The sequence below is a fragment of the Leiobunum rupestre genome, chromosome 6 (genome assembly GCF_980474605.1).
Source record: "Leiobunum rupestre chromosome 6, qqLeiRupe1.1.hap1, whole genome shotgun sequence".
Taxonomy (NCBI): domain Eukaryota; kingdom Metazoa; phylum Arthropoda; class Arachnida; order Opiliones; family Sclerosomatidae; genus Leiobunum; species Leiobunum rupestre.
This window is the reverse complement of record NC_143389.1, coordinates 44,150,816-44,178,646: the sequence shown is the minus strand read 5'-3', so window position 1 is coordinate 44,178,646 and position 27,831 is coordinate 44,150,816. Positions and strand designations below refer to the sequence as shown.

At 38.0% G+C, this 27,831-nt stretch overlaps 1 protein-coding gene across 1 annotated transcript in view; it reads right to left on the bottom strand.

The window, feature by feature from the left end:
• The window catches only part of LOC149941104 (uncharacterized), a 53,071-nt gene extending 31,823 nt beyond the window's left edge, over window positions 1-21,248 (bottom strand). Inside the window, exons 1-2 of the mRNA XM_090180113.1 lie at window positions 20,826-21,248; window positions 10,911-12,249 (exon numbers count right to left, since the gene is read on the bottom strand). Coding sequence (XP_090036239.1) covers window positions 10,911-12,249; window positions 20,826-20,870 — 1,384 coding nt within the window. The 5' untranslated portion in view covers window positions 20,871-21,248. The remainder of the gene's footprint in view (window positions 1-10,910; window positions 12,250-20,825) is intronic.
• Window positions 21,249-27,831: the final 6,583 nt, after the last annotated feature.

Genomic DNA, 27,831 nt, shown 5'->3' with positions numbered 1-27,831 from the left:
GAATATCTCCCTCTCCGAATAAAAAATGGCTTCGTTGAAGTTTCGCTTTGCCCCCCCCCCGGTCTCCGCCCCCTTACTTTCTGCCCCCCCCCCCCATTCTCATTCCTTCGCTATTGGAACGCCGGCGCATTCAAAAGTCTGGTAGTCTCGACTCGAGCCATCGGCCCATGACCCACCTGTTCCCTACCTTCGCTGTAACTTTTTTTACCCAAAACGATTCCATCTGCCCTCCCCGGCTCGAAACCAGGCTTACCCGCTAGTTAAAGAAAATACCTCGACGCGTAGACTTTACCAAATACGAGGTTTCAGATCGTACTGCGACTTTGGTTTGTGTATTTCGATCCCCTCCCCGTTTTATTTTCTCGGCGAAAAGCGCCGGCTGAAGCCGCTACGTGTTTTGGCCCTTCATCTTTTTTTTTTTTTAAGAGTCCGGTTTACCTGTAAAACCTGTAACGCGCCTTGGCCAAACATAAAAACTCATCTCTCTCTTCTCTATGGCCCTCCCTCCTCCCCTCGAGATGTTCTCTAAATACAATAAATATTTTGGTCAAATATAAAACCCTGTGTTACGTTGGTTTGTCATGTTCCCATAACCTCGCTAATACTTGGAATTGAATTGTTGATATTAATGATAACGTTAACATCTAAATTAATAATTTTTATCGTAGAAATTTTTAAGAAAATGCTCAGCTACGTCGAGGAAAAGATGATGTATAGCTAAACCAAGACAACACAAATATCTTTGAGAATGATTGTAAGTTAAAGGGGTTTTCCCCCGAGTTCTTCGGTTTCCCCTTCCCATAAAAACTTGTAGAGGTTAACGGTAATAGTTAAGTGTTGGGAGCTGTTGGCTCGCGTGGCATGAAGGGCTCGCCACCACCCTCCTACGCATTGTAACCCGGCCACCTGTTTAAAGGCATTATAAGTCGCTAGATGACTTGGGCCTAATGTGGTGCCTTGGGTATTAGCCTAGCTGATTATTATTATTATTAGAAAACAATGTTAATTTGAGTCGTTTCTTAAAATAATAATTTTTTCATATAAGCGCAAAGTTCACGTTTACAACAGCAATGTTGAAAAAATATAAAATTAAAAATTGGTATGGTATAAATTCGGTTTAAATTGTAAAACAAAATAGGTTTTTCCAGGATACATTATTTAGAAAACATTTACCCGCAAATTACATAAATTATATCAGTAGGCTCTAAATTAAATTCCCTATAAATATATTTAATATATCAAATTACTCACATACGATATTGTTCCAAAGATATTCGCAATGTACCGCGCAAGTCGCGATGAAGGAATGGAATTTCAAGTAAGCGACCAAGAGAATTCGAATGAAGAGATCCGCTACGCTAGTCATTAAAATAGATTTAGATTTCGCTATTTTCGAAGAAATTCTGAAACACCAACTTTTTCAACGACGCGGCTCAAGCATCTATCTACACTGCCTTCCCTTCCTACAATCATCGCGTAAGGAGGAAAAATTATCCCACAAAAGCTCCCGAAATGATAACTATCTTTTTTTTACAAAAAACCACACGCTACTCCTTTATAAGCGAACTCTATTTGAATATACCCTTACATACGTAAATATTTCCCGGAGAAAGCTCGTCTCAAATTCCAAAATGGTTTTCCTCAAATCAGCGAGAGTTGTCGCTGTAAGTTCCCCAATGTCAAGTTCAACCCTTTGGATACCCCCTTACTCGCCCACCGAAATCAAAGATAAAAATTGAAGGAAAATGATATCAGTGGGTCAAGGGATATTTTTACCTTGAAAATCTTTTAGTAAAATAAACCCAAGAGTAATGATGGAAAACGAGACAACCGCAAAAAGTGATTTTTATTCTAATGACATTTTATCGAGGGATGGGCGTTATTGCTTAGGCGATAGAGTATTGGGGCTAAATACGACAGAAACTTTACCGAATCCCGGGTTTCATACCAGTGTCTGGTATAATTGGCGATAATTTCGTATGGATATTGACGCTTTTAGGACAGTTTTTTGACATAATGACGAGAACAAACTCTACCCTACCACGGGGCTTTCCATAAGTTATCAGGTAACGATTTTATCTATCGATAATGTACGAAGCTTCGAGAACCAGTCATCCACACTTCGTTTTTTTTTCTATGGCTGAAAAAAATGTATGGATAAAAATAGTCATTATATTCCTGATGATTTTGTTTAAGAGAAAATGTGTATCTCGTTAAAATCGATCGTTAAAATGGCGCGCTCAAGGTCAGTATATTTTATGGATGACGGAGACTTCGATAGCGTGAAATAACGAAGAAGGGCTGGGTCGGGTTGAAACTTTTAATTGGTGAGAGCCTCCTTCAGCCGGACGCGCTAAGAGCCTAAGAGTTCAGATTTATAGACCATATCAAAATTGCCTAATTGCTATCTCCCTCTACAACATCTATTAAACGTATCATTAAGCGGCTACTGTTATACCATTTTTCAGATGACGTTGTACGGGCCATATTGAAATCATCAAGGATATAGTTAATTAAATGCGCGATTAAGGATATTATAGTTTATTCAATGCGCGAGCGTAATCGCTACTGATTTGAAATCAGTACACCGAATTTTAAAAGAGAGCTGGATAATTTATTTTGAAATAAATATAATAATTATCTGGGGAACTAGTCAGGTTAGATTATTTTTATAAATACTAAAATTTCGTTCCATGGTCGATATAACTTGATGTAAAATTAAATAAAATAAAAGTTCTGCTACTACATGGAGGTTTAATAAAATAAAATTTATTATCGGTAGCTTTCGGACCGCGGTCCTTCGTCAGCCGTTATTACTAGATTAGATTAGACTAGATTATTATTAGATTATTTTTTATTTTAAAATAAATTTTATTGTGTACCTTTATATTTTATGGTTTTTTTATATCAAATTAGCATATTTTGTGTAAGTAGTTAGTGGGTTTTGTGGCTTAGTATGTAATTACAAAATTTTCGATATGCTATTCTACTATTTGGTATTCTAGAAATTACTGAAATAAAATTTTCACATAAAACCATACCCTATATATAGTTAATGGAAATTACAGGCAAATATAAACTGGAATTTTCCGTATTTAAATAAACTAATATTACGTAAATTTTTAAAATTAAATTAATGAAGTTAGTGTATATATTGTCCGCAATTTTAATCGGAACTATTTCTTCGCTTCTAGTGTCATAACCCCACACACCCTTAGATACGCTCGTGCAGCGCTGGGATGAGTCCGCTGTCACCGTAATTCGTAAAATTATATCGCGCGAAAGCGTCACGAAAAAGCGTTTAAACCGTTAAAATCGGTGTAACATTAAGGCCGCTCAAGTTCATAATTTCCCAACTAATACTCCTCTATACGGGCAAAAAAATTACCCCGCAAAAAAGTCACTGAGAAACCGTCAAGCGTGTCAAAATAAAGGTATATTTCTATATAAGAAGTTTGAAAACGACGCGCGATTCACGCCTAGAAATGGAGACTCTTCCCAAATTGACTCGCCGAAGTAACTTGTCCCAACGCCGACGCGTTCCGTCGTGGTAAGTACGATAGGCAACTTCAATGACCACTGACCAAGGAACCTTTCGTTAATTTCTTTAACCGCGTAATCACGAATGCGTATCCGAGGAATAGAATGAAGGGCAAAAGGATGAACGAGGGAACCAGCGGACAAAAAAAGGCGGACAGAGGAAAAATATCAGACGCGTGAAAATAAACGCTTACTATGAAAAAGACAATTAAATTCGAACTGGGGGGGGGGTAAGGGCAAAGGGGGGAGGCAGGGGGGCGAGATGGTTTATAAAATCGTAAAAAATGAGAAATTTAAATTACAATGGAGACCGGATAATTAAAAAATCTAGCGAAGAAAAACGAGCCACACGGATGTACTTAAATGATTTGTTTGCGCAGCTAGGTCAAACTCGAGCGCCAAGGGCAGCCCTCGGGTATAAACAGAATTAGAATTATTATATTAATTTCCCCCGTGGTGCGTATTATATGGTCTCCATAGCGTTTAAAAATAATATTTATTTAATTTCTATTTATAGAGGGATACTTTGGAATGATTGCTTTGAATATCGTTTTAACCTCGACTATCCTTTATTATATTTTAAACGTATTCATTAATATGATAAAAGCGTTTTTGATAGGCGTGAAGGGTACTTTGTGGTTTAGCGTCGGTGTACGAGGAGAAGTTGAAGCCGCAGGTGCGGACTTTTTTAGATGTTTTCTAGAGTTTTCGAGACGAAAACCGATACAAACAAGTACAGGATCTTCTCGTATTCGTCTTTTATTTTGTGGGATATGGGCCATATAGATAAGTTACTTTGAAAAAATATTCGAGACTTGTAGGACACGAGGTTTCCCTTTTAAAAAAATCATTTGTTTACTACAAAATTACGCGATTTTTTCGGAAGATTTCTCGAAAGTGGAACGATGATTTGAAGAGATAAACCCGCAGTATCTCGGTTCTTTTGCTCCGGACAAATTTACACTATATTTGATTTTTTTCCGGTTACTTAATCGTTCTTAAGCTGTAAAAGTTCCTTATATAGTAATGACAGTGCTACGTCACACAACGTCACCCATGCTTTTTCCTATTCATAAAAAATTCGCGCCCACAATGGCGGCCATGGCCAAAGCTACGGAGTGCTACTACTCTATAACAGTGGTGTTTACGTGTCATCACGGAAAATCATTAGAACTTTCGATAATAGCCACCAAAAAAATACATAAAATACAATAATTAGACAATGGTGATCCGAGGCTAAGTCAAGGGGGCACAGTGAATGGGGCCGAAATTTTTTGATAGAGCGGGGAAAAAATTTTGATAGAGCGGGGAAAAAATTTTGATAGAGCGGGGAAAAAATTTTGATAGAGCGGGGAAAAAATTTTGATAGAGCGGGGAAAAAATTTTGATAGAGCGGGGAAAAAATTTTGATAGAGCGGGGAAAAAATTTTGATAGAGCGGGGAAAAAATTTTGATAGAGCGGGGAAAAAATTTTGATAGAGCGGGGAAAAAATTTTGATAGAGCGGGGAAAAAATTTTGATAGAGCGGGGAAAAAATTTTGATAGAGCGGGGAAAAAATTTTGATAGAGCGGGGAAAAAATTTTGATAGAGCGGGGAAAAAATTTTGATAGAGCGGGGAAAAAATTTTGATAGAGCGGGGAAAAAATTTTGATAGAGCGGGGAAAAAATTTTGATAGAGCGGGGAAAAAATTTTAATAGAGCGGGGAAAAAATTTTAATAGAGCGGGGAAAAAATTTTAATAGAGCGGGGAAAAAATTTTAATAGAGCGGGGAAAAAATTTTAATAGAGCGGGGAAAAATTTTGATAGAGCGGGGAAAAAATTTTAATAGAGCGGGGAAAAAATTTTAATAGAGCGGGGAAAAAATTTTAATAGAGCGGGGAAAAAATTTTAATAGAGCGGGGAAAAAATTTTGATAGAGCGGGGAAAAAATTTTGATAGAGCGGGGAAAAAATTTTGATAGAGCGGGGAAAAATTTTGATAGAGCGGGGAAAAATTTTGATAGAGCGGGGAAAAATTTTGATAGAGCGGGGAAAAATTTTGATAGAGCGGGGAAAAATTTTGATAGAGCGGGAAAAAATTTTGATAGAGCGGGGACAAAATTTGATAGAGCGGGGACAAAATTTGATAGAGCGGGGACAAAATTTGATAGAGCGGGGACAAAATTTGATAGAGCGGGGACATTTTTTGATAGAGCGGGGACATTTTTTGATAGAGCGGGGACATTTTTTGATAGAGCGGGGACATTTTTTGATAGAGCGGGGACATTTTTTGATAGAGCGGGGACATTTTTTGATAGAGCGGGGACATTTTTTGATAGAGCGGGGACATTTTTTGATAGAGCGGGGACATTTTTTGATAGAGCGGGGACATTTTTTGATAGAGCGGGGACATTTTTTGATAGAGCGGGGACATTTTTTGATAGAGCGGGGACATTTTTTGATAGAGCGGGGACATTTATTGATAGAGCGGGGACATTTATTGATAGAGCGGGGACATTTTTTGATAGAGCGGGGACATTTATTGATAGAGAGGGGAAAATCAAGACTCCCAATTAGTTCGGTCTCTTTCGTTAGTGCCCCATTGAACAGGCCAATAGAGAGGTCAAGCCAGCGCCCTAAAACGTGTAGGGAGAACTTATAATAGTGTAAACGTACTTTTTTGCGTATAGCCTGCACCTCCTACAAGTTCCCGCAACACGTTTTCTGGTGCTGGCTTCATCTGTCTAATATTAGCCCTATAATCCTAGCTCCGTTTTTATCCGCTCCATTATTAACTAGAGTCTTTAAAAATATATACAAATGGTCAAAATGTAAAGGTATATGAGAGCGCTAACCTTTGGCAGTTCTCAAACGCACGCGATCTCACTAAAATAAACAGTTAATGGGGTCGCTTCCGTTACTAATACAGGACCTATACTACAGTCGAGACAGAATCCCGAGAGAGAGGTATAATAAAATACAGGAGGATATTATTTTGGTAGATTCGAGACCCCGGATGACGTCACAAAGCGGGATAGCGTGGTCGTGTCAGGAACTGGGAATGAAGCGTGCGGGCCCGCCTGATTGACCCTGCACGAATTGAGTACGCCATCAACCCATCTCTCTCTCTCTCTCTCTCTCTCTCTCTCTCTCTCTCTCTCTCTCTCTCTCTCTCTCTCTCTCTCTCTCTCTCTCTCTCTCTCTCTCTAATTGAGTCCATGAGCATTCTTTCGTGAAAAAAGTAAGCAATCGTTTCGGGGTATCAGTTCTTAGTGGTATAGAGGGTCTCTTTGGAAATGCATTTCGTCCAAGAGATGTTTCTAAAAGTGTCTTATAAAACAGATTACGCGTCGGTTCTCTTTCAGGCGTGTGCGATATCAGCCATGAGAGGGGGCAAAAACATTCACGCGCATTACGTAATTATAAGCATTTGGCGATTCCATAACTGGTATTGGCCGATTCCTACGAGACCCGAACGAATACGTTACGGAGTCGCGGAAGGTATCTTCACGACGTTATCTTTGTATCTAATGAAAGAATAATAATATTGTTGAAACTTGTAATAAAATAGAATTAGCGAATTCAATCCTTCAACGGAGATTTTAAGGCGGCAGCCATATTGATTATGAACATTATGTAAGGAACGGTAAAGCAAAATGGCGCCTTCTATAGTCGCTTTTGTTAAAATGGTCCGTTTTAAAACGACCTGATATTTCTACCGGTATTAGAGGTACCATAGCCGTACTACGGATAAGCTTTCAGGTAGGACGATAAATATCGCGCTAATACTTGAATACGCCAGTAATCTCTTTTTAATCTAAGATACGGCGATGTTCAGACGGCATCCTTAAAACAGTCGAGTCTATTGTTTAGTTACTTCGAAGCAGTTTCTTATTTACGCTTAACTTCATACATTACAAATTCTTTAACCCTTTTTTCGTTGAAATTCCAGGCCTATAAATAGGGCTGGTTTCTTTAATTTAAAACCGATTCCATTTGCTTCCATCTCTTGAAGGCAAAGGTGTGTTAGGATGTGATATTTTTGTGGAAATCGAATAAAATTTAATATTTTCGTGCTCGAAGAAAAAATACAAGTTCTGCAATAGGGCGATCTCCAATGCCAAGTTACCAACAAAAAAAAAACAGTAAAGTTGATGACCTCTCTCTCTCTCTCTCTCTCTCTCTCTCTCTCTCTCTTCCACGTACAAAAAAAGGGAATTTTCACTTTTTTTCTTCATATTTCTTTCTCCGCGGCAAAACGCGGATTTAAATATTTCTTTTTCTCGGTTCCTAGTCGGGTGTTGTTGGGATTCTGCAGGATTTATAGGCGGTCGTTTACGCGAAAGTCTGAGCCAGAGTGTCGAGAATTTATTTTCCCGAATGATAGATTTTTATCTTCCAGGGAAATAATTCAACGTCTAATTTTTGAAGTAATTATAAAAACTAATTACACGAACATATGCGTGTAAACTATTTTTTTTCAGGCGAGTTTAACGGATGAGCTGGCACGGGTTATTTCCTATTTGAAATTTTGCTTCGGTGGCTTTTAATTTCGAAATAAACGAAACTTCTGAAAAAAAAACCTTTTTTTCAATGTTGTAGGCAATTTAACAGAATAATTATTAGTTATTTACAGCGATTTTTCTACTATACAGGTTTGTCACAGTACTTTCACATTCCAATTCCTTAACCATTTTGAGGGGTTTTCTCCGAGGGGCAGATCACTTTGTTACAGGGTGTCCTAATAATCATGATTTAATCATTTTTAATCTTTGTACAGCCAAAGCTACAGATTTAATTTGAATCTAATCATGATTGTATTGTACTAATAATCATTGGAGTGAGCTGCCACTCGGTTTTCTGATCTTTTTTAATAAGACAGTTTTTATCTTTGTTTTACTTTCATCAGAATTTGATGGATTTTTATATTTTAGTATTTTAGTTATATTTGAACTTGAAGCTTTTTATTACTTACAACCCTTTGGTTTCGTCAACTCAATTTCATAAATTTTTAATTTACATTTTTGACCTTTTGTTTACTTTTTATTAATTCTTAATATTACCTGGTTTCCCCCGATATTTTATACCTAGTTTCGAAGTCCCTGATCTTTCTCAGACCTTTAAAGTCTATTTTCAAATGCCCTGATCTTTCTCCGACCTTTTAGGCCTATTTTTAAAGATCGCGGTCTTTCACAGATCTTTTAGGCCTATTTTCAAATTCTATGACCATTCTTAGACTTACTAGATCTATTTTAAAATTATCCGATCTCTCCCCGACCTTTTACGCCTATTTTAAAATTGTCCGATCTTTCCCCGACCTTTTACGCCTATTTCATAATTCCTCAATTTTTTTGCCCTATTTTAAAATTACCTGGACCTTCCACCTAGGAGCAACAAACACAAGGAGAACGCAGCTAGCCTTTAAACACACCAAGGCAAGTGTTCTGTACAAATTTCATTGGACGAACCTTTACGCTGAACGTTTTACGGGTGGGGGGGGGGAGACAATTTCGGATTTTCCCCTTCCGACGGAAGCAGGCGCTAAAGCATCTAACCAATGAAAATTGTACACAAAAAAATATCCTTGTGTAGGGTGCTGTGTTTGTGCTCATAGCTTCTACTCACTTTTTAAGCCTATTTTTCAAAATCACCTGTCTTGGGACAACCTTGCTCTAGTGGTAGTTAGAATTTTGTCGAATTTCGCCCGAATGAATGAATCTTTTTTCGCCAAATTCCTTTTCGAACAGGAAGGAGCAAAGCCCACAGTGTCCAGGGAGAAGCTGACTTTCGGGGTTTAGTGTAGTAATTATACGGAGTGCTTTTCAAAATGTCTTACACCCAATTCCAGGGAATTTAAAAAGCAAATAAATTACGAAATAACACAACTTATTATTTATTACTGTGAAATAAAACAAAATACGTTTTTCTAGCCAGATATAAAATATAATATTATAACCCTTCAGCACAAACAATTTTATAAAATTGTTATATAAAAAATGAGGTTGATATTACGAAATATATTGAAAAAATCTAAAACTGGGAGACAAATGGCAAACAGTCAAAATAAGACCAAATAAATGTCTGCCCTCTAAAGGGTCATGTCCCGAAAACAGTAGATAAAAGCTGAGGAAAAATGTCGATTTAGCAAATGATTTTGATATCACACTAGGGGTTACGTTCAGTCAACGTCGGGATAGGGTAAAGTTTACGCGACGCTAACGACCAACCTCTAAAAAAAAATTGTAGATAGTACGAGGATTCCAGAACATCGAAACGTGTTGTTTCGAAAAGGCGCAGATTTATTTTGCTTGTCACAATTCTCGAAAAACGTGGAAGCCTTTGAAACCCTTTTTTTCGACCCATTTGATCGATCGAACGATTTAGGGGCACTTTTTATTTGACTTTTTCGTATAGATTATCATAGGGTATAAAATTGTACGTGTTTTGGTATCGCTTCGTAAATTTATACAAAAGCCGGAGGCTGCTTTTTTCCTTCTTAATATCGATGAGGAAAAAACTGATTCTAATATTTCCCAATCCTCAAAACTCTAGATATTACCCAAACTATATAACCTGACAGTTAGGATTATAGTTACGGAGGCGGTACAGTCGCGACAAGGTTTAACCTATCATGTTCTTTTTTCTTTCGAATTATATTTAAAGTACTTCCCGATCAAAGGGGCAAATGTTATTTCTTCTTGGACCACTAGGTTTAATAAGACCGAAGGAATATTAGATTGTTATAAACTTAATGAAAAGAACTTGGACTCCTTTCTTTAGAAGTTCAGAAAATCAGTGAAGCATTCGGAATTATTTAGCCCCGGCGCCGCTATCAAAAGCGCTACCTTTCAAAAACGCCACTAGTTTAAAAATTCACGCTTTCATTAACTTTTTCTACATTGTTTGCGCTTTTCCAGGGGAAGGGGAGTCTAGAGAGAAATTAGATTCATATTTTTGATAGCGTAATTAGAAAGGTTAATAGTGTGTTTCATTTGGAATGAAATTTGCCGCTTAAATTATTTTTTTGATCGCGAGACGCAAAGTTACACACCATCGGTGTTGAATAGTAACCATCTTTAACTAGCAGCTGGGTTTTGTCGTCGAAATCAAGGGTTTGAAATTCCCTCCGCGTTTAAATATAACGTGTTTTACGAGGACTTAGCGCCATCTATCGACGGTTAAGGAAAGTTTTAAATTAAATATTGGTTTTTACGGCATCGAGTGATCTATAAGGACGTTACGCCATCTAGAGATGTTTATGGAAATAACTTTTCAAAATTGTTTTTAAAGGTTTAGCGTTTACGAAGCTCCGAAAAATTTTATTTTTTTTTTATGAAAACACGTTTTATAAGATTAATAAATAAAGTAACCAAGCAGTTCGACAACTCACCGAGAGATGGCATCCCATCTTCGTCAAACGTGATTATTCCTTCTTCGGACGCTAGGGCGCTGAGTAGAATTTCCTGGTCGTCTTCATCGAGAGTAGCGGGAAATTCGATATCGACTGCGAGAGGTGCTTCTGTATTTTGGCATTCGTTGATCGCGGCGTTGGCCGGTGGAGCTGGTGGCGGTGTTGCCGGTGGTGGAGAGTGGGCCGTATCTCGAGCCTCCGACGTTTCCACCTGAGCCAGGACTTCAACACCACCCTCTTCGTGGGCCAGCGCTTTGAGCTGATCCTCGCTAAATTCGGGAGGCGAAGTGTTGGCGAAAGCCCAGTAATCAATCTTTTTCCTTCGGACCACTTGATTATCGATGATTCTGCGTCTTTCGCGTTCCAAAGCCCGCAGTTTTCGGGCCTCTAAATCTTTGACGGTCTCCAGGGGTTGCTCCACTTCTTTACTCTCGTCGTCAAAGAGTTTCTTGGGGGATCTGACGGGTTGGCTCCCTTCAACGTGCACCACCACAGTTTGAACCGAAACCAAATCGTCCTTATCTTTAAACGCGATGTCCGGCCCGCCATTCAAGTTCTCAATTCCGCCACTGGCGATCACATGGTCCGTTTTCAAGGTTATTTGAATGTTCGAAACGCGAGTTTCGGGTGGGTTATCCATGGCATCCACGGGGCAATTCACGATAGTTCCGTCAACGTCAACTCTCTCGAGGACAATCTTGGGCACCACTAATTCCTTTTTAGGCTTATCACTTTCGTCATCCGAGTAATCCAATTGATCCTTGGCGTTCGAAGAAGTCAGAACGACGTCCACTTTATCATCGACAACCTCGGTAGCAGCTCGGGAGCAGTTTTCGGGCACTTTGAGAATGATTTCTTCCAGCGAGTCCGGCTCGAGCTCTTGGGACATGTCCGATTCCAGCTCTTCGTCGGTCTCGGCGAAGGCAGACTCCAGCTGCCGGTAGTTATCGTCCAACTTCTTCTCGCAGGATTCGATCAAAATCTTGTCGTCGAGTTGTCGCAAGGTTTCGTCGTTTCCATTGACGTCCTTCTCGGGGTCGTCTTCGTTATTATTGTGGTTTATATTACTTCTCAAGGTTTTATCGTCAACGTCAATGTCCAACGTGTAAATCTTCTTGCCGTTGGCCGGTTTGAGTCCCAGGTTAAAGGTCGCCGGAGTGATGAGAGCCACGTAACGGGACGTCTGGTCACCAGGTGACCCACTGCGTTCCGCTGACTCCAGCTTTATCTCATGGTCCGGAATGACCGCCGGAGGTACCAAGTGATTCGGTTTCGGAAGGATCGAAGGCTTCTCGGAAGTCAAAGCATCCTGATGAGTCTGAAACGAGAAGAATATTTTCAGGTTAAGTTTTAAGTTCTTAAGTTTATTAAGCTGGCAAATGAAGATGCCCATCACGTTACAAAGAAACAATACAGAAAAATATTAAGTCTGTTGGCTCGCGTGGCATGCAGGGCTTGCCACCACCCTACTACGCATTGTAACCCGGCCACCTGAATTAAAGGCTTCAAAAGTCGCTTGATGACTTAGGCCTAAGGTGGTGCCTTGGGTATTAGCCTAGCTGATTATTATTATTATTATTATTATTATTATTATTAAAGTTTCAATTCCTTTCAAAATTTTATTAAATCTAAACAAAGAATTAACTTTTCAAAGGCCGTATAATTTAGATACTTGAGCAACTCTTATTAGACAATATTGTACTGATATAAACCGTAACACGAAAGCCTTGGGCTGATAAACGAACCCCATTCGGAAACTCAATAAACAAAACTTACAACGTCTTGGATATTCACGGTTTCGTTCTCCATCGCGCACCGAGAACTTCGCGTACAATTTATACGAAGACGAAAACGAAATAATCCTCAAGAGTAAAAATATACGCCAACGAATGACCGAGAGAGCGAAGAATCAATGGATTCCTAGACGCGTCTTCATTAGGCTAACGTTGGAATTTAAATGAAGCAGGCTCCGGGCGAGTACGACGGTTATGAATGACCAATGCTAAGAAAAAGCGGCCGAAGTCTCAATCTCGAAAGAGGAGAAAAAACTATCGCGGCGAATCTTGCGGCTATCGCGTGGATAAATAATTTTTCTCAAAATCGTTTTGGTCCGAAAGTTTAGGCTAGGTTTCAGGGGGGGTGATATATCACCCATTTGGGCACAACGCTTGATCAGCTTCGCGACGCGTGTTTCGTCTTCCTACTTCGCGCCCGTTTGTCCGAGCGAGGGGGAACCCATCCAGGGGTGGGCGAAACTTCACACCCCTCGTTTATAACCTGTCCCTCGAAGCGCGTAAACGACCGTACAGACCATCGACTACGTACGTGGGGACAAATTACCCTGGAACGTAAATACGAGCATATATCGCTCCTCGCGCTATGGAAACTTACTCGACAAAAAATTTCCTTTTGCAAAGCTAGCTGGGGTAAAGGCGTGTCCAATTATTTGAGGAAATCTTTATTTTTTTTTATAAATATTGGAAAGGTCCAGTTTGAAGAAGCAGCGTGAATCTCGGCACCCATCTTTCTTCGGATTTAATAGTTTTGGGTAAAAAATGTATAAAGTCGTGCCGTATGAATGGTCAAACAATTCCAGAAGCGCGTTTACCCCTTTCTGCAAATAGCCCCCGGGGCCTTCGATTCTAGGGAGGGGGGTTTCTCTCCATCAGGCCGTGAAACGGTTGCAATTTTACATTCGGGTATCAATGGGATGAGGTGATGCTTGATATCTTTCTTATTTTGAATATTTTTCTATTGCCCAATAAAGGGGGTACTTGTTTACGTTACCCGTTTATTCTAATGAGGCTATCCCGGAGGGGGTTACCTTACTTCTCGAAACAACGCGAATAGTGCCCAAATAAACGTAGATTTTATCGCAGCCCCATCCTCGGTTGAACTGTCAGGTTAGGTTCGGGAGTTGTAAAAAGTGGGCAGGCGATTAGATTCCACGCCAATGATAATAAATGAGAATGATGGTTAACTCAACTTCGTTTCTAATTTGCAGAAAACATCCTAAACATAACCTTAAATATATTTAACGTTCATCAGTGACGAACGATCAGTTTTTTAACAATACTATATTTTTAGTTTTACATCCCAAATTCTCCATCGCTTTAAAAATAGCGGAAATTCTTTCATCTCTCCCCCAGACTCGTAAATAAGGAAATTGCAATTTTTCCCAGACAAATTATTACTAGGAATTTTAAGAGACCCAGAAATTTGGCTGTTTATAGCAATTTAGTTGGCTCCAATTCAAAATAGCGTACGGTTGATACGTTCCAAATTAAATCACTATTCCGTATACATTTATTTTATAAATATTACTATTAAAGTAATTCGAAAAAGTCATTATTAGAAACGTCTTAACGTTGAGGAAAATAAGAATTAGAATTTACGTTACTAATTCGAGGGAAACAATATTGAAGTTCATGAATATTTATTTTTCAGGTATATTTTCCCGAAATAAGTAAAAGGTGTGGGTGTGGTATTTTAGGATTTATAGCATTTTAATGAAATTTTCCAGCGCCCCTATGCTTTAACTTTTAGCGTTAGTCCTACACAGCGAAAAAAATATTTCATAGTTCCTAAGGCTACAGCTAAAAATTATCGTTAGTGTCGTTTAAATCTGACCTGGGAAAAATATAGTTTTCGAGCATTTCCTTAATATTTATCCTCTAAATTATTAATTACGGTCGTTTATTATAGGTTTTATTTTGTTTATAATATTTTCCGGCGATTTGACATGTCTCGCTGGAAAAAAATGAATATGTCCCAATATAAAACATTATAATTGCGTGAACCGTTTTTAGACATAAGTTTATAGGAAGGAAGAAATTTGTCGAGGCTATAACCTTTAACTGAGACAAATTTCAAAGATCATTTTTAAGATAACTCGAGATAACGGATAGTTTCTTTACTTTTTAAAATTAATGGGTTTTAATAGTATGTGAAAGAAATATCCTATCGGCTACTTCATTATAATTATAGGAACGGGTACGGGCTAGGTGAAATTTGGTTAGCAAACTCCGCGTTAACCCAAAAGGTCTTAAAAGTTCAAGAACCTACTCTAACCTCGTACATCACGCTTTTTTAAAACTGGTGACATTCTTGAAAAAGTTTTAAACCTTTAATTGGTTCCGATAAACCCCCCCAATAAAAATGTCTCCGTTTCGTTATCTTTTCCGAACGTAATCCAAAAATAGGTATCAAGTTTTTTTTCTGGAACGTTTGCTTAAAAAAATTAGAAATTTTTTAAAGAACTTTAATCTCCTAAAATGTCGTAAAAAAGTAAACTCGAGAAAGCCAACGACATTTCAGTTATATCCAAAAGAGAGAGAGAGAGTGAAAAAGATGTTTATTAAAATGTATACAGCGGGGCCTTGGTTGATATTTTTCATAACAAGTTCTTTCTTTGGAGTTGAAATACTATCTAAAAGAGGCCTCTTTTTGTAGCCCAAATATAATGATTTGTAACTTGTTTTCTATTAACAATTTCGCGACAGGAAACTATAATTTCACGACTTTTTTCTATCGAAGACCCGTTCCCAAAAGCATCAGAAATTGGAAATTTATACAGCGCTTCCACTTGGATAATCTCATTTATCTTTTTAATGGTTCTAATTAAAGCCTTTTTATCCCTTTCAAAAAGAAAAAATTCTTTTTTCTCGCATTTAAATAATTTTTTTTAACTCAAACAATAAGATTTGTAATTTATATAAATAAAAATCTTTTTTTTTTAATCTTTTTAAAATCTGTGACACTTGCAGAATGGCGCTCTCGAAGAGCAAATGCTAGTGCGCCTCCGCGTGGGATTCCGAAATCCCAGTTAATTTCATTCGTGGGGTCGAATAAAGGTCGAGGCGTGGTATTTGAACCAAGGAGAAGTATATACTAGACCAAAATATTTCTGGGGAAATTTGGAAAAATTCCCAAAAATCTTTTAAAATACCAATAAGTCCCTTAATTTTCGAAAAATCCCTAAAAATAAAACCACTCGACGAACAGTGCTCTGTAAACCCGAGATACATTATTGTTAAAACTATAATTACCAATCAAACTTCGTAAGAGAGGGTAATTTAGTAAGACTGAGAATAGATTTAAGTTTCGTAAAAACCACCAACATTAAAAAAATCGCAAGTAAAATTATATTTCTACGACATAATTGAAATTTCTTTCGTTAAGTTCATTAAAGTCATTTTGTTATTGTTCTATCGCAAGATTCTTCCATTGTTCGTTAGAATGATTATCAAATCGTCGTTTTGCAAACTCTCTACTAACTTACTCCGGAAAGCGATAAATATATTTCTAGACGCGCACTTATAATCTATATTTTTAATTAATTCGTCGGAAAACAATGGCGGTTGCGAGGCGCCAATTCGAGACAGAGCCTCGGGTATTCTCGCTTTTCCGAATCTCCCGACACAAAAATTAAAAATCCGAGAAAGGAAAACGATAAAGCCCTCTTCTTTAAGGGTAGATTTTCCAGTTGAAAAGACCAAATATGCAAATTACCGCGCGTTTTAATAGAAGATGATAAAATTAGGGTGCCCGGTCCTTTTTTGTCGAGGGATGTTCGATATTTTTACATAATGACATTAGAGAAAACTAACGTGTTTTGAATCGATAACGACACAAACGAAAACCGGAGCCTTTTTCGCTGTTTTTAGACACATCATCTATATCCATAGTGACGGAACGCGCTATTATTTTCGAGGCTGTTGTCGTTGCTGTAGATGATGGTAAATACAACTCGAATGGGTCCCACGAAACGTAAATTTCTCATCAACAGCACTTACGTTGTTAGTACATGTGGTCAGAACTTTATATACCGGTGCTCCAATCAAAGGCCTACTACACCGGTGGTCTTATCAGAATGCCCTACGCCAGCGTCCACAAGCCCGGACAGGTGACAAATCCTGCATGGGTAGTAGTACCATACTACTGATGGTCTCACCCTCCACATAACCCGGCACAGCTGGCACCGGAGATCCCGGTGGGCTCCAAAAGGCCGGGAAACATTGTTAGTACAGTAATTTCATTCATTATTAGTATCACTTTCTAAGCATGCTCGTGCCGTAATTAGCCTTTTTAGTTGGAAATGAGCCACGTAACCGACAACGCAAGAAGCTCATGAACTAATCATAAATTTTAAACTTATTATAAGCCATGGAATTTAATATATAGAAATAAATTGTCGTGTACACAAAATGTAAAACCTTTTTCAGTTAGTATTAGAGGCTTTACGAGGAACCACGGTTCGAAAGATCGCCATTTTTATTATGTAAATAAAAGATTTTAGAGATGAAGTATCTTGTCTTTCAATTTAAATTTATTTCTAAGCTCATAAACTGTTGGTTTTTCGTTTGTTAAGCAGACGTTTTCTGATTTATAATCTGCATAACAGACAAAAATCCAGCAGATTACGTGGATCTATGTAAACTGAAAAAGGTAATTCCGTATCAATGTCAATTTAGAGATATAAAAGCTCATAAAAATGGGTATTTGATATTTTTGAAACAAGTAAGGAAATTAATTTTTTATATCAATCCATAGCTCCAGAGGGCTCGCGATCGCAATACCCATTTGTGAAATCAGAGGGTCCGTGAAATATTGACAAGTCGCGATCGCAATATCAATTTGGGAAATTGGGAATTTGATTTCTCGGAAACCAGTTGGGTAAAAATTGACAATGATACGTCAGTCGATAAGAAAAATCGAGCTATTGTTATTATTGGATAGCCTACATTGTTTATGTAGTAGTTATGTTCACTTTAAGTTACTAAATTGAAATAAATGAATTAAAATCATATTTCTGTTGTATCACATGACTCGTTTCGATAGAGCCAAACGTTCTATGTGGACCTTCGTTATATATTTTGGGAAACTTACAAGGAGACGACCCGAGGTGTTACACACCGATTTCGTTCAAACTTGGGGGATTGGTAGACCTTCATGTAACTTGAAAAATCCTAAAGGGAATTTATTCAATGGGTAACGGTTTTGCCATGGCAACGAAAAATGTTTTTGACAACATAAAATGGAAATATTTCCTATTTAAGCCATAGCGGTTCATTTTCACCCATTTGGTTCAAATTGATCAAAATGTGATCAATTTTTATTTTTTTCGCCAATTTTAAATTTTTTTTTATAATTTTGGTATTTTAAAATTTTTAAATTTTTTAAAATCTTTCACAGGGGGGGGACCCTTGAAATCGGTCCAAATCCCATGTTATTTTCAATGGGAAAATTTCCATTTTATGTTGTCAAAAACATTTTTCGTTGCCATAGTAAAACCGTTGCCCATTCAATAAATAGGCGCTAGTATAAAGTCGGATATGCTTGCTGAACTTGTTAAAATGGGACGACGAAATAGTACAGTTAAAGCCTATGGATGAATTCATAGGCTCTTTGGTGGGGAAGCTAATGGAAGCATAGTGGAAGGTAGTCCTACCCATCAAAACAAGAAGGCCATTTTACTTTATAATATCGCCTATTCCCTTTTTTCAAGTTACATGAAGGTCTACCAATACCCCGAGTTTGAACAAAATCGGTGTGTAACACCTCGGGTCGTCTCCTTGTTAGTATATTTGATAGAAAAACATGTTTATGAAGTAGTACATGACAATTGGTATAGGCTTATGGAATTTAGTAGTGGAGTGTGCTTCTGGTTGGACCGGGGATGAGGCTACTATTATGAGCCGTGCCGTCTTGTTTTAATGGATTTACGCTATATCCATTTCGAAAGTTAACAGACTGTTAATATAAGCTATAGGAGAAGCTTGGGATGGCAAACCCATTCCCGCCTTTAAGCACACTGCCAAGTAACGCTAAACTCAGTTCTTAGAACTTAAGAGCCAGTTTATATCGTTTTTTGAAGATCAAGGACTTTCTTTTAATAACTTTAATATCATTTAAAAAAAAACTATTTATCACGTAAAAGAAGTCCATATAATTCCAAATATAGATACGATATTTTGGCCTCTAAACGTTACGTTGTGGTATAATTAAAAATATACCTATATACCTAAGGTATTTTCGTTGCATTATTTATATTAAAAGAAAATCTACTAATGACATTTTGAAATGGTATATTTATTATTATTTTTTACCCTAATTGAGCTGATCGAACTACGATGCTAATTTCAGATACTAAATTAAATAGTATTTTTTGTTAGCCACCCAATTTCTCGAAATGGGCGATAAATAATAAAAAAAAGATTATCTTTAAGCACGAATAATTTTCAATAAAACGTAACCTAAAATGGCTTCGATAGCATCAAAAATTTACGATTCAGTACAATTTAAAAACGCTGTCGCTCTCAATTTTTAATTTCTTTTAACGTTCTTCGAGTATTAATTTTCCTACACATTTAAGGTCAATTAAACATTTAATATCCCAGTACTAGAATTTTTTTCGCCAAATGGGCGAATAAACAAAAATTGTAGGAGGATAAACGAAAAATGTACTTTTCAATATAACTCGGTAATGGCCCAATTGACCACTTGAGCCTGGAAACTAGGCTATTTCTGTTGCTTTTTAATAAGATCTTTACACAATTAAAGATTTCGTCGCCGCAGACGAAAAAAAATACGATACAGGACAAAATTGTTCCTACAGTTTAAATTCGCGACCTTGAAAATTAATCATTTAAATGTAATAAAAAATAATAAAAAAAGAGTGTCAAGATAATGGCCGTGTAGGTTTGAAATAAAGAGGAAAATATTTTTCTAAAAAGGGAGCGCTGAGGAAAAAACGCGAATCAACGTACTGAATAGCTAAATATTTTTTCGTCCGTAGACTATCTAATTAAAGGGGTGTGTGATTTTGGGCGAGGATACTGTAATCCTTTTAAAATCGAAGAAAAAAACGCGTATGAAGACGGTTATTTTCATTACACAGTTTCGCGAGACACAAATAGTCAGTCTTGCATTGTTTCTTCAGTTTTTATTCAGAAAGAAATTGATAGATTTAAAAAAAATGGGTGGTATCCTCGATTTATATCTGCCTCTATTTAAAAGCGTCTATGAGAGCGTCTGAAATGTTATTGGCGTTTATATAGAAGCCAAGGCTTATTCATTAACATTATATATTTATATATTGAAGGCTTTATATTATAAACTTAAAACTAACAAACGGTAAAAATGGAATTTAAAAAACCCTAAAATTTAAATACATTTAGCGTTTGTTTTGATAACGTGTAAAAGTTTAATGTTAATATAAAAAAATTAACGCGGATCGGAGTGGCGTCAAACATTTTGATCAAGTTTTGTCGACATGTAGCGCTACGATTGATTAATTAAAATAAACTACTGAAAAATGGTTTCTACCAAATATTTATCATAATATAATCGGTTTAAGGGGGAAGACTACTGTGGCCATTGTCTACTTTCGCGCTATTTCAAGCTGAACGCTTTTAATTTTGTATTTTAACTTCTACACTTAAATATTAATTTTATAACAGCCTCTTGTTTAGTGCTTAAAATATGTTTGACAATTTTAAATTTAAAAGTAATTAAATTATTACGTTTTAATTCGGACCCCCGGAGCTAAACAAGTTGGGCAAGCGCCCGAACTACCCTTTAGTTAGGACCTTATATCTCGTTAACTATTAATATTAGAATTATCAAAATTATTTTAAGCACTAGAGGAAGGTTCAGCCTAATAAGAAAAATATAACTCAATTATGTAATTGTTAAAACAGAAACGTTCAGCTTGAACGAAAAAGATGCTTTTACTGTATTCTTCCCCCTTAAACTTATAATAAACGAGTTTGTTTTTAAATTGACCGTACGAGGTTTAGGTAGAAACGTTAACAAACCTTCGATAACTTTGTTTAATAAATTAGGCGAGGAACGAAATTAAGGCGAATAATTAAATATGGAAAGAAAACTCACATTCATGTGGATTTTAACGGCGATCTTGAAATTATCCAACGCCATCACCTATATATTGACCTTCGTTTTTCTTTTATTTCAGAATTCACGTTGACACCTGCGTTTCGCGTCAACGTTGTAATGCTAGGCAAGTGTATCACAAACAGGCTATGACACTACTACACTAATCCCGAAAACAAGCGCATCGTTTCCAATATGCCGCCTGTTAAATGTTAAGCACGCGCTGGTACGTTTAGATTCAAATTATTCTCCCAGTTTTATTCATTTTCTTTCCGTAATTAATAACTTCCCTCGGAAATAGCTCTAATTTTGCGCTGAGAATAATGAGAATAAATGTTTTGACGTTCGCGCGCTCTCCCCACAGCGGAGTTTTCACTTTCGTTCTGACATCACTCGAACCAAACCTCGACACCCGCCAGCTTTCCCCATTGGATAATATCGAAAACACGTGACTTTCATAAATTAAAGGGCCAAGAGAGAGATGGGATTCTAATATTTCCATAAAGAAGTATATTGGAGAACACGGGCTTCAAGTACGTACGTACATTTGCCTCTCAAAAAAAGTGTATTTTTTGTCAGTAGGATGGACTTTGTCTTCCTTTTTCTCAAGTACGCCGTTTCCAACTTAAAAAGCGAAAATATGGTTCCTCACACCCTAGAATGATGATGTAAACGTTTATTTAAATTGAAAATATTGAGGTAATAAACAAAAGTGTTATCGTCCACACGCGGATAAGAAACTAATGCTAATTCACGTTTCGACTTTGCTTCGAGTGATGTCAGCTCAATTCGTAAAATATTTCAACGCAATTTGCATATTAGGAGGCTTGTAACGACAATAGAACACGTTCAAGGTAGAACTACAGACTTAAAAAAAAATTAGACATAACGCCTACTCGGCATTATGGAAGGCTTAGTCGTTCCCTTAATTTATGTTGAGACCTTAACGAACGCAATTTTAAACATGGCGTTCATAAGCCTCGGATTAACTTGCGTAATTGGAAAATACTCTTCCTATCGTCAATTACATTCGTAATTGAGGTAGGAAATGGTTCAGTTTAAAGCGCCTAATATTTGCCGAGTAGTTTTCGTCGGAAAATAATTGTTTCTGGGGTGCGACGTCACGTGATGTTCCGTGCGAGCACTCATTGGTCTCTCGACATTCTGCTAACAATCACGAATTTTTACCAGGGCGGAATGTTCTGCATAATATATCAGATACCCCTCGTCGGCCAGAGAGGGATATTCCGGGATTTATTAATAGCTAAAATCATCGGCTAAGCTCGAAGCTGGAAGATTCTTGCCCGCGCGTTGAGATTTCCACTCTCACTTGGGTGCCATGCCGAAGACGCCAGCCCCGCCCATGACCCGACTGAAGTAGTTAAGAGGAAAGCTTCCAAAATGGTTGCTATACGGCGCGCGGGGTTGGGTCATCCTTTTTCCGACCTGGCTTCTAAGTACGGCGCGTGTCTAATAAACTTGACACCTAAAGCTTAAGGGTGGACCGTTTGACGGAGACTTTTCCTTCGCTGTCAAGCCACCTAGTCCCTCGGCCGCGCCTTTCTCTCAGTTTCCCGTGGAAGAGTGAAAGTATTGAAACGTGGGAATAGGCACGGAGGACGAATTAGCCATGCTCTACCAAGAACATCCCGGCGCGCTAAGTATTTATCCCGCAATTGTAAATATTTCCACCCAATAAACGCCCTTCCCGTGTTGCGAAACCTTCAGCGTTGAAAGAGCAGGTCTATTTTTTCCATATTCTTTAATTTTGTCAATTCCCCAAAATACCAATTCCAAATACTCATAACCACGTTGACCTACAACTCCGATTAAACAAGATCTAGCTACGGTGATTATCTACAGGGTGTTTCAAGAGGTTATGCAAAATGTTAAGGAGTTGTAGGGGGTGAGTACTGTTGAGAAGTATGCCTGTTTTCCTCCCATTTTCCTACGATGAGTTAAAAGAGCGCCAGAGAGCTTCAAAGTGTGGCCTACTAGCCCCTGGAAGTAGGCTGCAGCAAGCACAAACCAAGCAGCAGGGAAACGCGAACATTAAGGTTTGGGTTCGTGTGATAGGTAAAAAAGGACTTGGTAAACAAATCGAGAAAACCAGTATTTAAAGTCCCTGCTGCTTGGTTTTGCGCTTATTGCAGCCTACTTCCAGGAGCTAGTAGGCCACACTTTGAAGCTCTCTGGCGCTCTTTTAACTCATCGTAGGGAAATGTGAAAAAAACAGGCATACTTCTCAACTTACCCCCTACAACTCCTTAAAATTTTTGCATCACCTTTTAAAACACCCTGTATAACCCATCTCTCTACCACGGACGTGATTTTAGGTGAAATTTAGACAAAAAAATCCGGAACGCTTATGATCGCTTGACCAACCTCACGATCGCGTGACTTACCTCTTCAAACGAGCCTTTAGCTCTCAACACCTCTTTGAGATCATTTTCCATAATCGAAAAGAAAGAATCCTCTCCCTCACGAAATATTTTGGGCATATATGCTACGAAATTGTCCCGCCGAACCACACCTATGCCGCCCCTCCCCGCCTCCCAAAAAGATGCGCCCCTTAACGTAATCACCACGTTGTCTGACAACGATAGGGAAGCTATGGAAAACGGCCTAGTCTGCGTGTCACAAAGCCAGTGCGCGAAATTTAAATCCGTAATCCTGTAACGTTCTCGGAGGGCCCCCATCAGCGTCAGAAAAGGTGGAGCGTTGCTTTGCCAGTAGAAGACTGACAAGCTCGCCCTCGGGCTCTGTTTCTCCCAGCAACCAAGCTATCGTCAAATCTATTTGGACATACTGTATACGTACTAAAGTATTATTATTATTTGCGCGGATAAAGCTCCGAGTTACATTTTTAAATCAACTTTTCGGCCATTTTTTAATCGTACGCGGAGACATGTTGACAAAGATTTAAAAAATTTTCTCGTAAAATATTGCCTCTATATTAAGTCGTACAGCGGGTTAAACGACCTCTGATACTGTAAAGGTCGTAAAAAGGTCTTATAAGATAAAGATGTTCTAACTTTCGCGATTATCTTCGAAACGATCGAAACCAGAATTTGGTTCGATTGATTTTCCGTACGAACAGTTTTTTTGTTGCAATTTATCCGAGGATAAAAAAGGGTCTTTTTTTAACGTCAAACACGCGGGCCTTTGTCGAATCATCGAAATGATTTTACAAATAATCAATCAATAGAATTTTCTTTATAATACGGAGGGCCGAAAACTGGTTTATTTCGTCTTTGAAAATAAACTAGAAGTTATAAATATTTGTAGTAGCTAAAGGGGACGTCAATATTAAAATTAAGAGCCATTTATATACCGGTACCAATACGTTATGATGGCTAAATAAAAGTTCAAAATAATTTAGCTATAAAATCAGACACGAGAGCCCGAAGACGATTTTAAATAGCGCAAAAAACAACCGAAATTGTTTTCCGAAATTCCGAAAACATTCCCTACTGTTCCCGAGGTCTGTTGCTAACTATAAACTTCGTTCGGTCCGTCATTACTTCGTAGTTTAGTTAACGCTACGAATAAGGTAAACGCTACGCCTTCATTATCATTGAACCTACCGGTATTTACATTTCGAATAGTCGCCGAGTACCTGTTACGACTGCTAACCTCCCGAAGTTACGGAATATATATATTTCCGCGGCGCGTCTTTGGGGCATTTAAAAAATACCATTTGCCAGGGGGTCAGGAGGTCTTCTTTCGCCCCTACAAAATTCTTTTCGAGACTGGTGGTGTCCCGCCGCGGGCTGGACAACACTATTTTCGGTAAAAACTTTCTACAGTTCTCTCCTACTTTCGACGAAAACTCATCCTACGGTTCAGTAGCACCCGATCGCTTCAGACACAATCGCGAAACATTGTAGACTCAACAGACAAATTTGTTTACGAAAGACATCCCGAGATCATAATTCTAAACTAAACAATCGTCGTGGGAAATAACCCGCAGATAGTAAAAGTTTCCCACGAATTTAATTAAATAAATATTTTCTTTAAAGGTTGCAATTCCATTTCTTTATCGTTACTGAAACTAAGTTACATAAATGTAAAGCGTCTTATTCAAACACCCGTACATTTTTTACAGAGCTATCTACGGTTGTAATCTAAGGATTAAACTAGCAGGGACACGGCATACTTGAAATTCCAAAAATCCCCGGGCTATATACATTCCAGTACACTTTTTCAAATTGATCATTTAATATAATACTTCTGAATTTTTAATTTTTTATTTCCAAATTGAGACGTAGCTTTCAATTTAAAATAGTTACGACCGAAAAGTTAAAGGTTTATAATATACTGGATGTAAGTTACAATTTGAATTGGCCCTTAAAGGGATTAGGAACTAAATCAAAAAATTGCGCTACTTGGACTTATTTTAACGTAACTAGCTTCTGTTAAACCTGTGGGCGGAAATGTGAAACTGGTTAATGGAAGTTCATACTCCCGAACGAGTAATAAACGAACTTGAACTAATTAAACGGATGCTCGAAATTATTGTCTTTCCAAGGAGTAATTCCTAAGCGCGTTTAAGACTGAAATATTTGTTTATAATATGACGGATAAAACGCAAAGTCGTCCAACCGTGAAGGTGGAGCGTGGACAGGTTTCGCAATTGAGAGTTTCATTTTGATCATTCCGTTTTGTCGCGTGTTTGCGTCCGTAATAACCCGCAGACAGACGAGAGGTCATGCAATTCGGGGAAGTTATTTGCAAATAATATAAGAAAAAAAAACGGAATTTTTCTGTTTTCCCTTTGATAAAATAAAGTTTTCGGAATTGGCGGCGAAACGGAGAGATTATTGATGGCATTTCTTCACCGAATTTTTGCCGTATATATTTGCGGCTTTAGAATTACCGGGTCTGAATCGCCTACGAATAAAGTCGAAAGGATGTGAACGAACTTTTATATAGATATCACCGAGCTCCGACCATCAACTCCTTTGGATGGACGTAGGTGGTTATGAAAACCGCGAGATTTCGTGAATTTATTTAAGGGTCATATACCGAATTGTCTTCCAGCTTTTTAAATTTTAACTTTGAATACTGCTAAAATCGGTGAGTAGAGAGCACATTTCGTAGTTATGGCTAATTAGTAGCAAGTTCCATATTTATCGTGTATCACCTAATTTTAACATATCTGCCACCATATTTATCAGAAGCTCGCTACCAAGACGATTTTTCGATTTAGGGCTCGCTGCGTTATGTGTGTGAAGTTTATCTCACGCCCTAGTATTAATCTCAGTTAACTCTTGATTTCATTATTTAGCTCAAACAAAAGGCTTAAGCCTGGCGATGAAACGTTTAGGGAGAGCGATTCGATTTGACAGAAGCCAAAATTATCAGCAATTACTCATAAAGATATCGTAGGCTCGTAGCCAAAACCATTGGGTATTAAACAAATTTAAACTTAAATTAAAAACATATAATTTCCAAAATATAACTTAAGAGAAAAATAATTTTGTAAAAAGTCCAATATGAAAAATGTGTGAAAAGCATGCGAAAGCGGTACATACCAGGTGCTAAGGCAATTTTAAGTCTTTACAGTAATGTGAAAGTTCGCGAATGAATAATGATGAGGATGGTTATTCGGAAGGAAGAACCAAAAAGCAAAATGTTCCTTATATCCCCCCCCCCCCCCCCCCGTGATCCGGCCCTTGGCTTCCTTCACCCAGACCGAAAGGGCGGTAAACAATCGCGTGGCTGTTGTGTTTTCTTTCCTAAAACCCACTTTTTGTTCTCTGTCTAAGGTACTGTGGGATGGAGAGAGGGAAACCGAGCAAGTTCTCCGTATCACCCGTTTTTTCCGAATGCTACTCGCAGTCGGTACTTTTTGGGGAAAAAACGAATCAAGGTTTTTCGGAAGCCAAAAGTCAGCGAGGAGTCAGATACTTGGGAAAAAGCAAAACTCGTATTCCGCGGTAACAGGATGGCTAGAGTTCGGACGGGAGGGTCCTAAAGTACCGCGGGGTCTCGATGCCAGCGTACTTTCCCTGAACAAGTTTTATAATAACGCTGGTCTCTCGAATACAAGCGCGATACCACTCGAAACACGGCAAAACATCGCTACTAAGTGTTCCATCGGGCTAGAAAGACGTAGCTTTAGCGCTCGCAGACTGTTTACCCTACACGTTTTTAACGCTGGTTTAACCTGTCTATTAGTAACCGTATGGGCTTTACTATTCCTCCTTTTGATTCAAATGTTAGGTAACCTTGGAGCACCTCGGAGGTCTACTCCAATTTCTTGGTCAACGCGTTCCCTGGCTCTGGGGGCACGCGCGTGACGCTTGGAGAGTTTTTTAACTTCTCAGTTTAGCGTGACAGGAGCTTTTTTTGTACAAAAACTCTCTACTGTTTGGCTCTTTCACCTCTATTTCTTATTAAATCATTAAAAAAAGGGTGTCTCGGCCATTAACCATTTGCGGAAAAACGTTCTGCCACTCTTTTTATGCACGCAACAACGCTCAATTTCCTGTAGAAACTGTGAAACGTCTCGAAGCTTTTTGAATGTACAGAAAACTACGGTTCATCTTTACGCCGATGTTATGTAAATTAAATACTTTTATTGTATACGCGTAGTCTTTAAATTTTGGGATATACTGTTAAACAGCTTTTAATTATCGGTCTGTTTAATTCGTAAGGGTCAGTCCATGTGTCAGGAAACATTTAAATGGATACGGAATATTTAGTTAATAAGTACAAATTTAATTACATTAGCAAGAAGGAACTAATTTTGAAGTGCGCATTTACTAAAGAAGAAGCGTGGCTAGATCTTGGAAACATCCATGTCGGAAAATCTGGACAATTGTTCGTCAATATTCAATAATTACCCGTCTAACCAAATAAACCAGAGTTCTTACATTTAATTAAAAAAATTAGAACTCTACCTTCAAAATTCTTTGAATCAATCCATACAGTTTCTTATTTTGGGGACGCTATCGCCATCTATTAATTCAAAAAGTAACATATGAAAAAAAACTTTTTA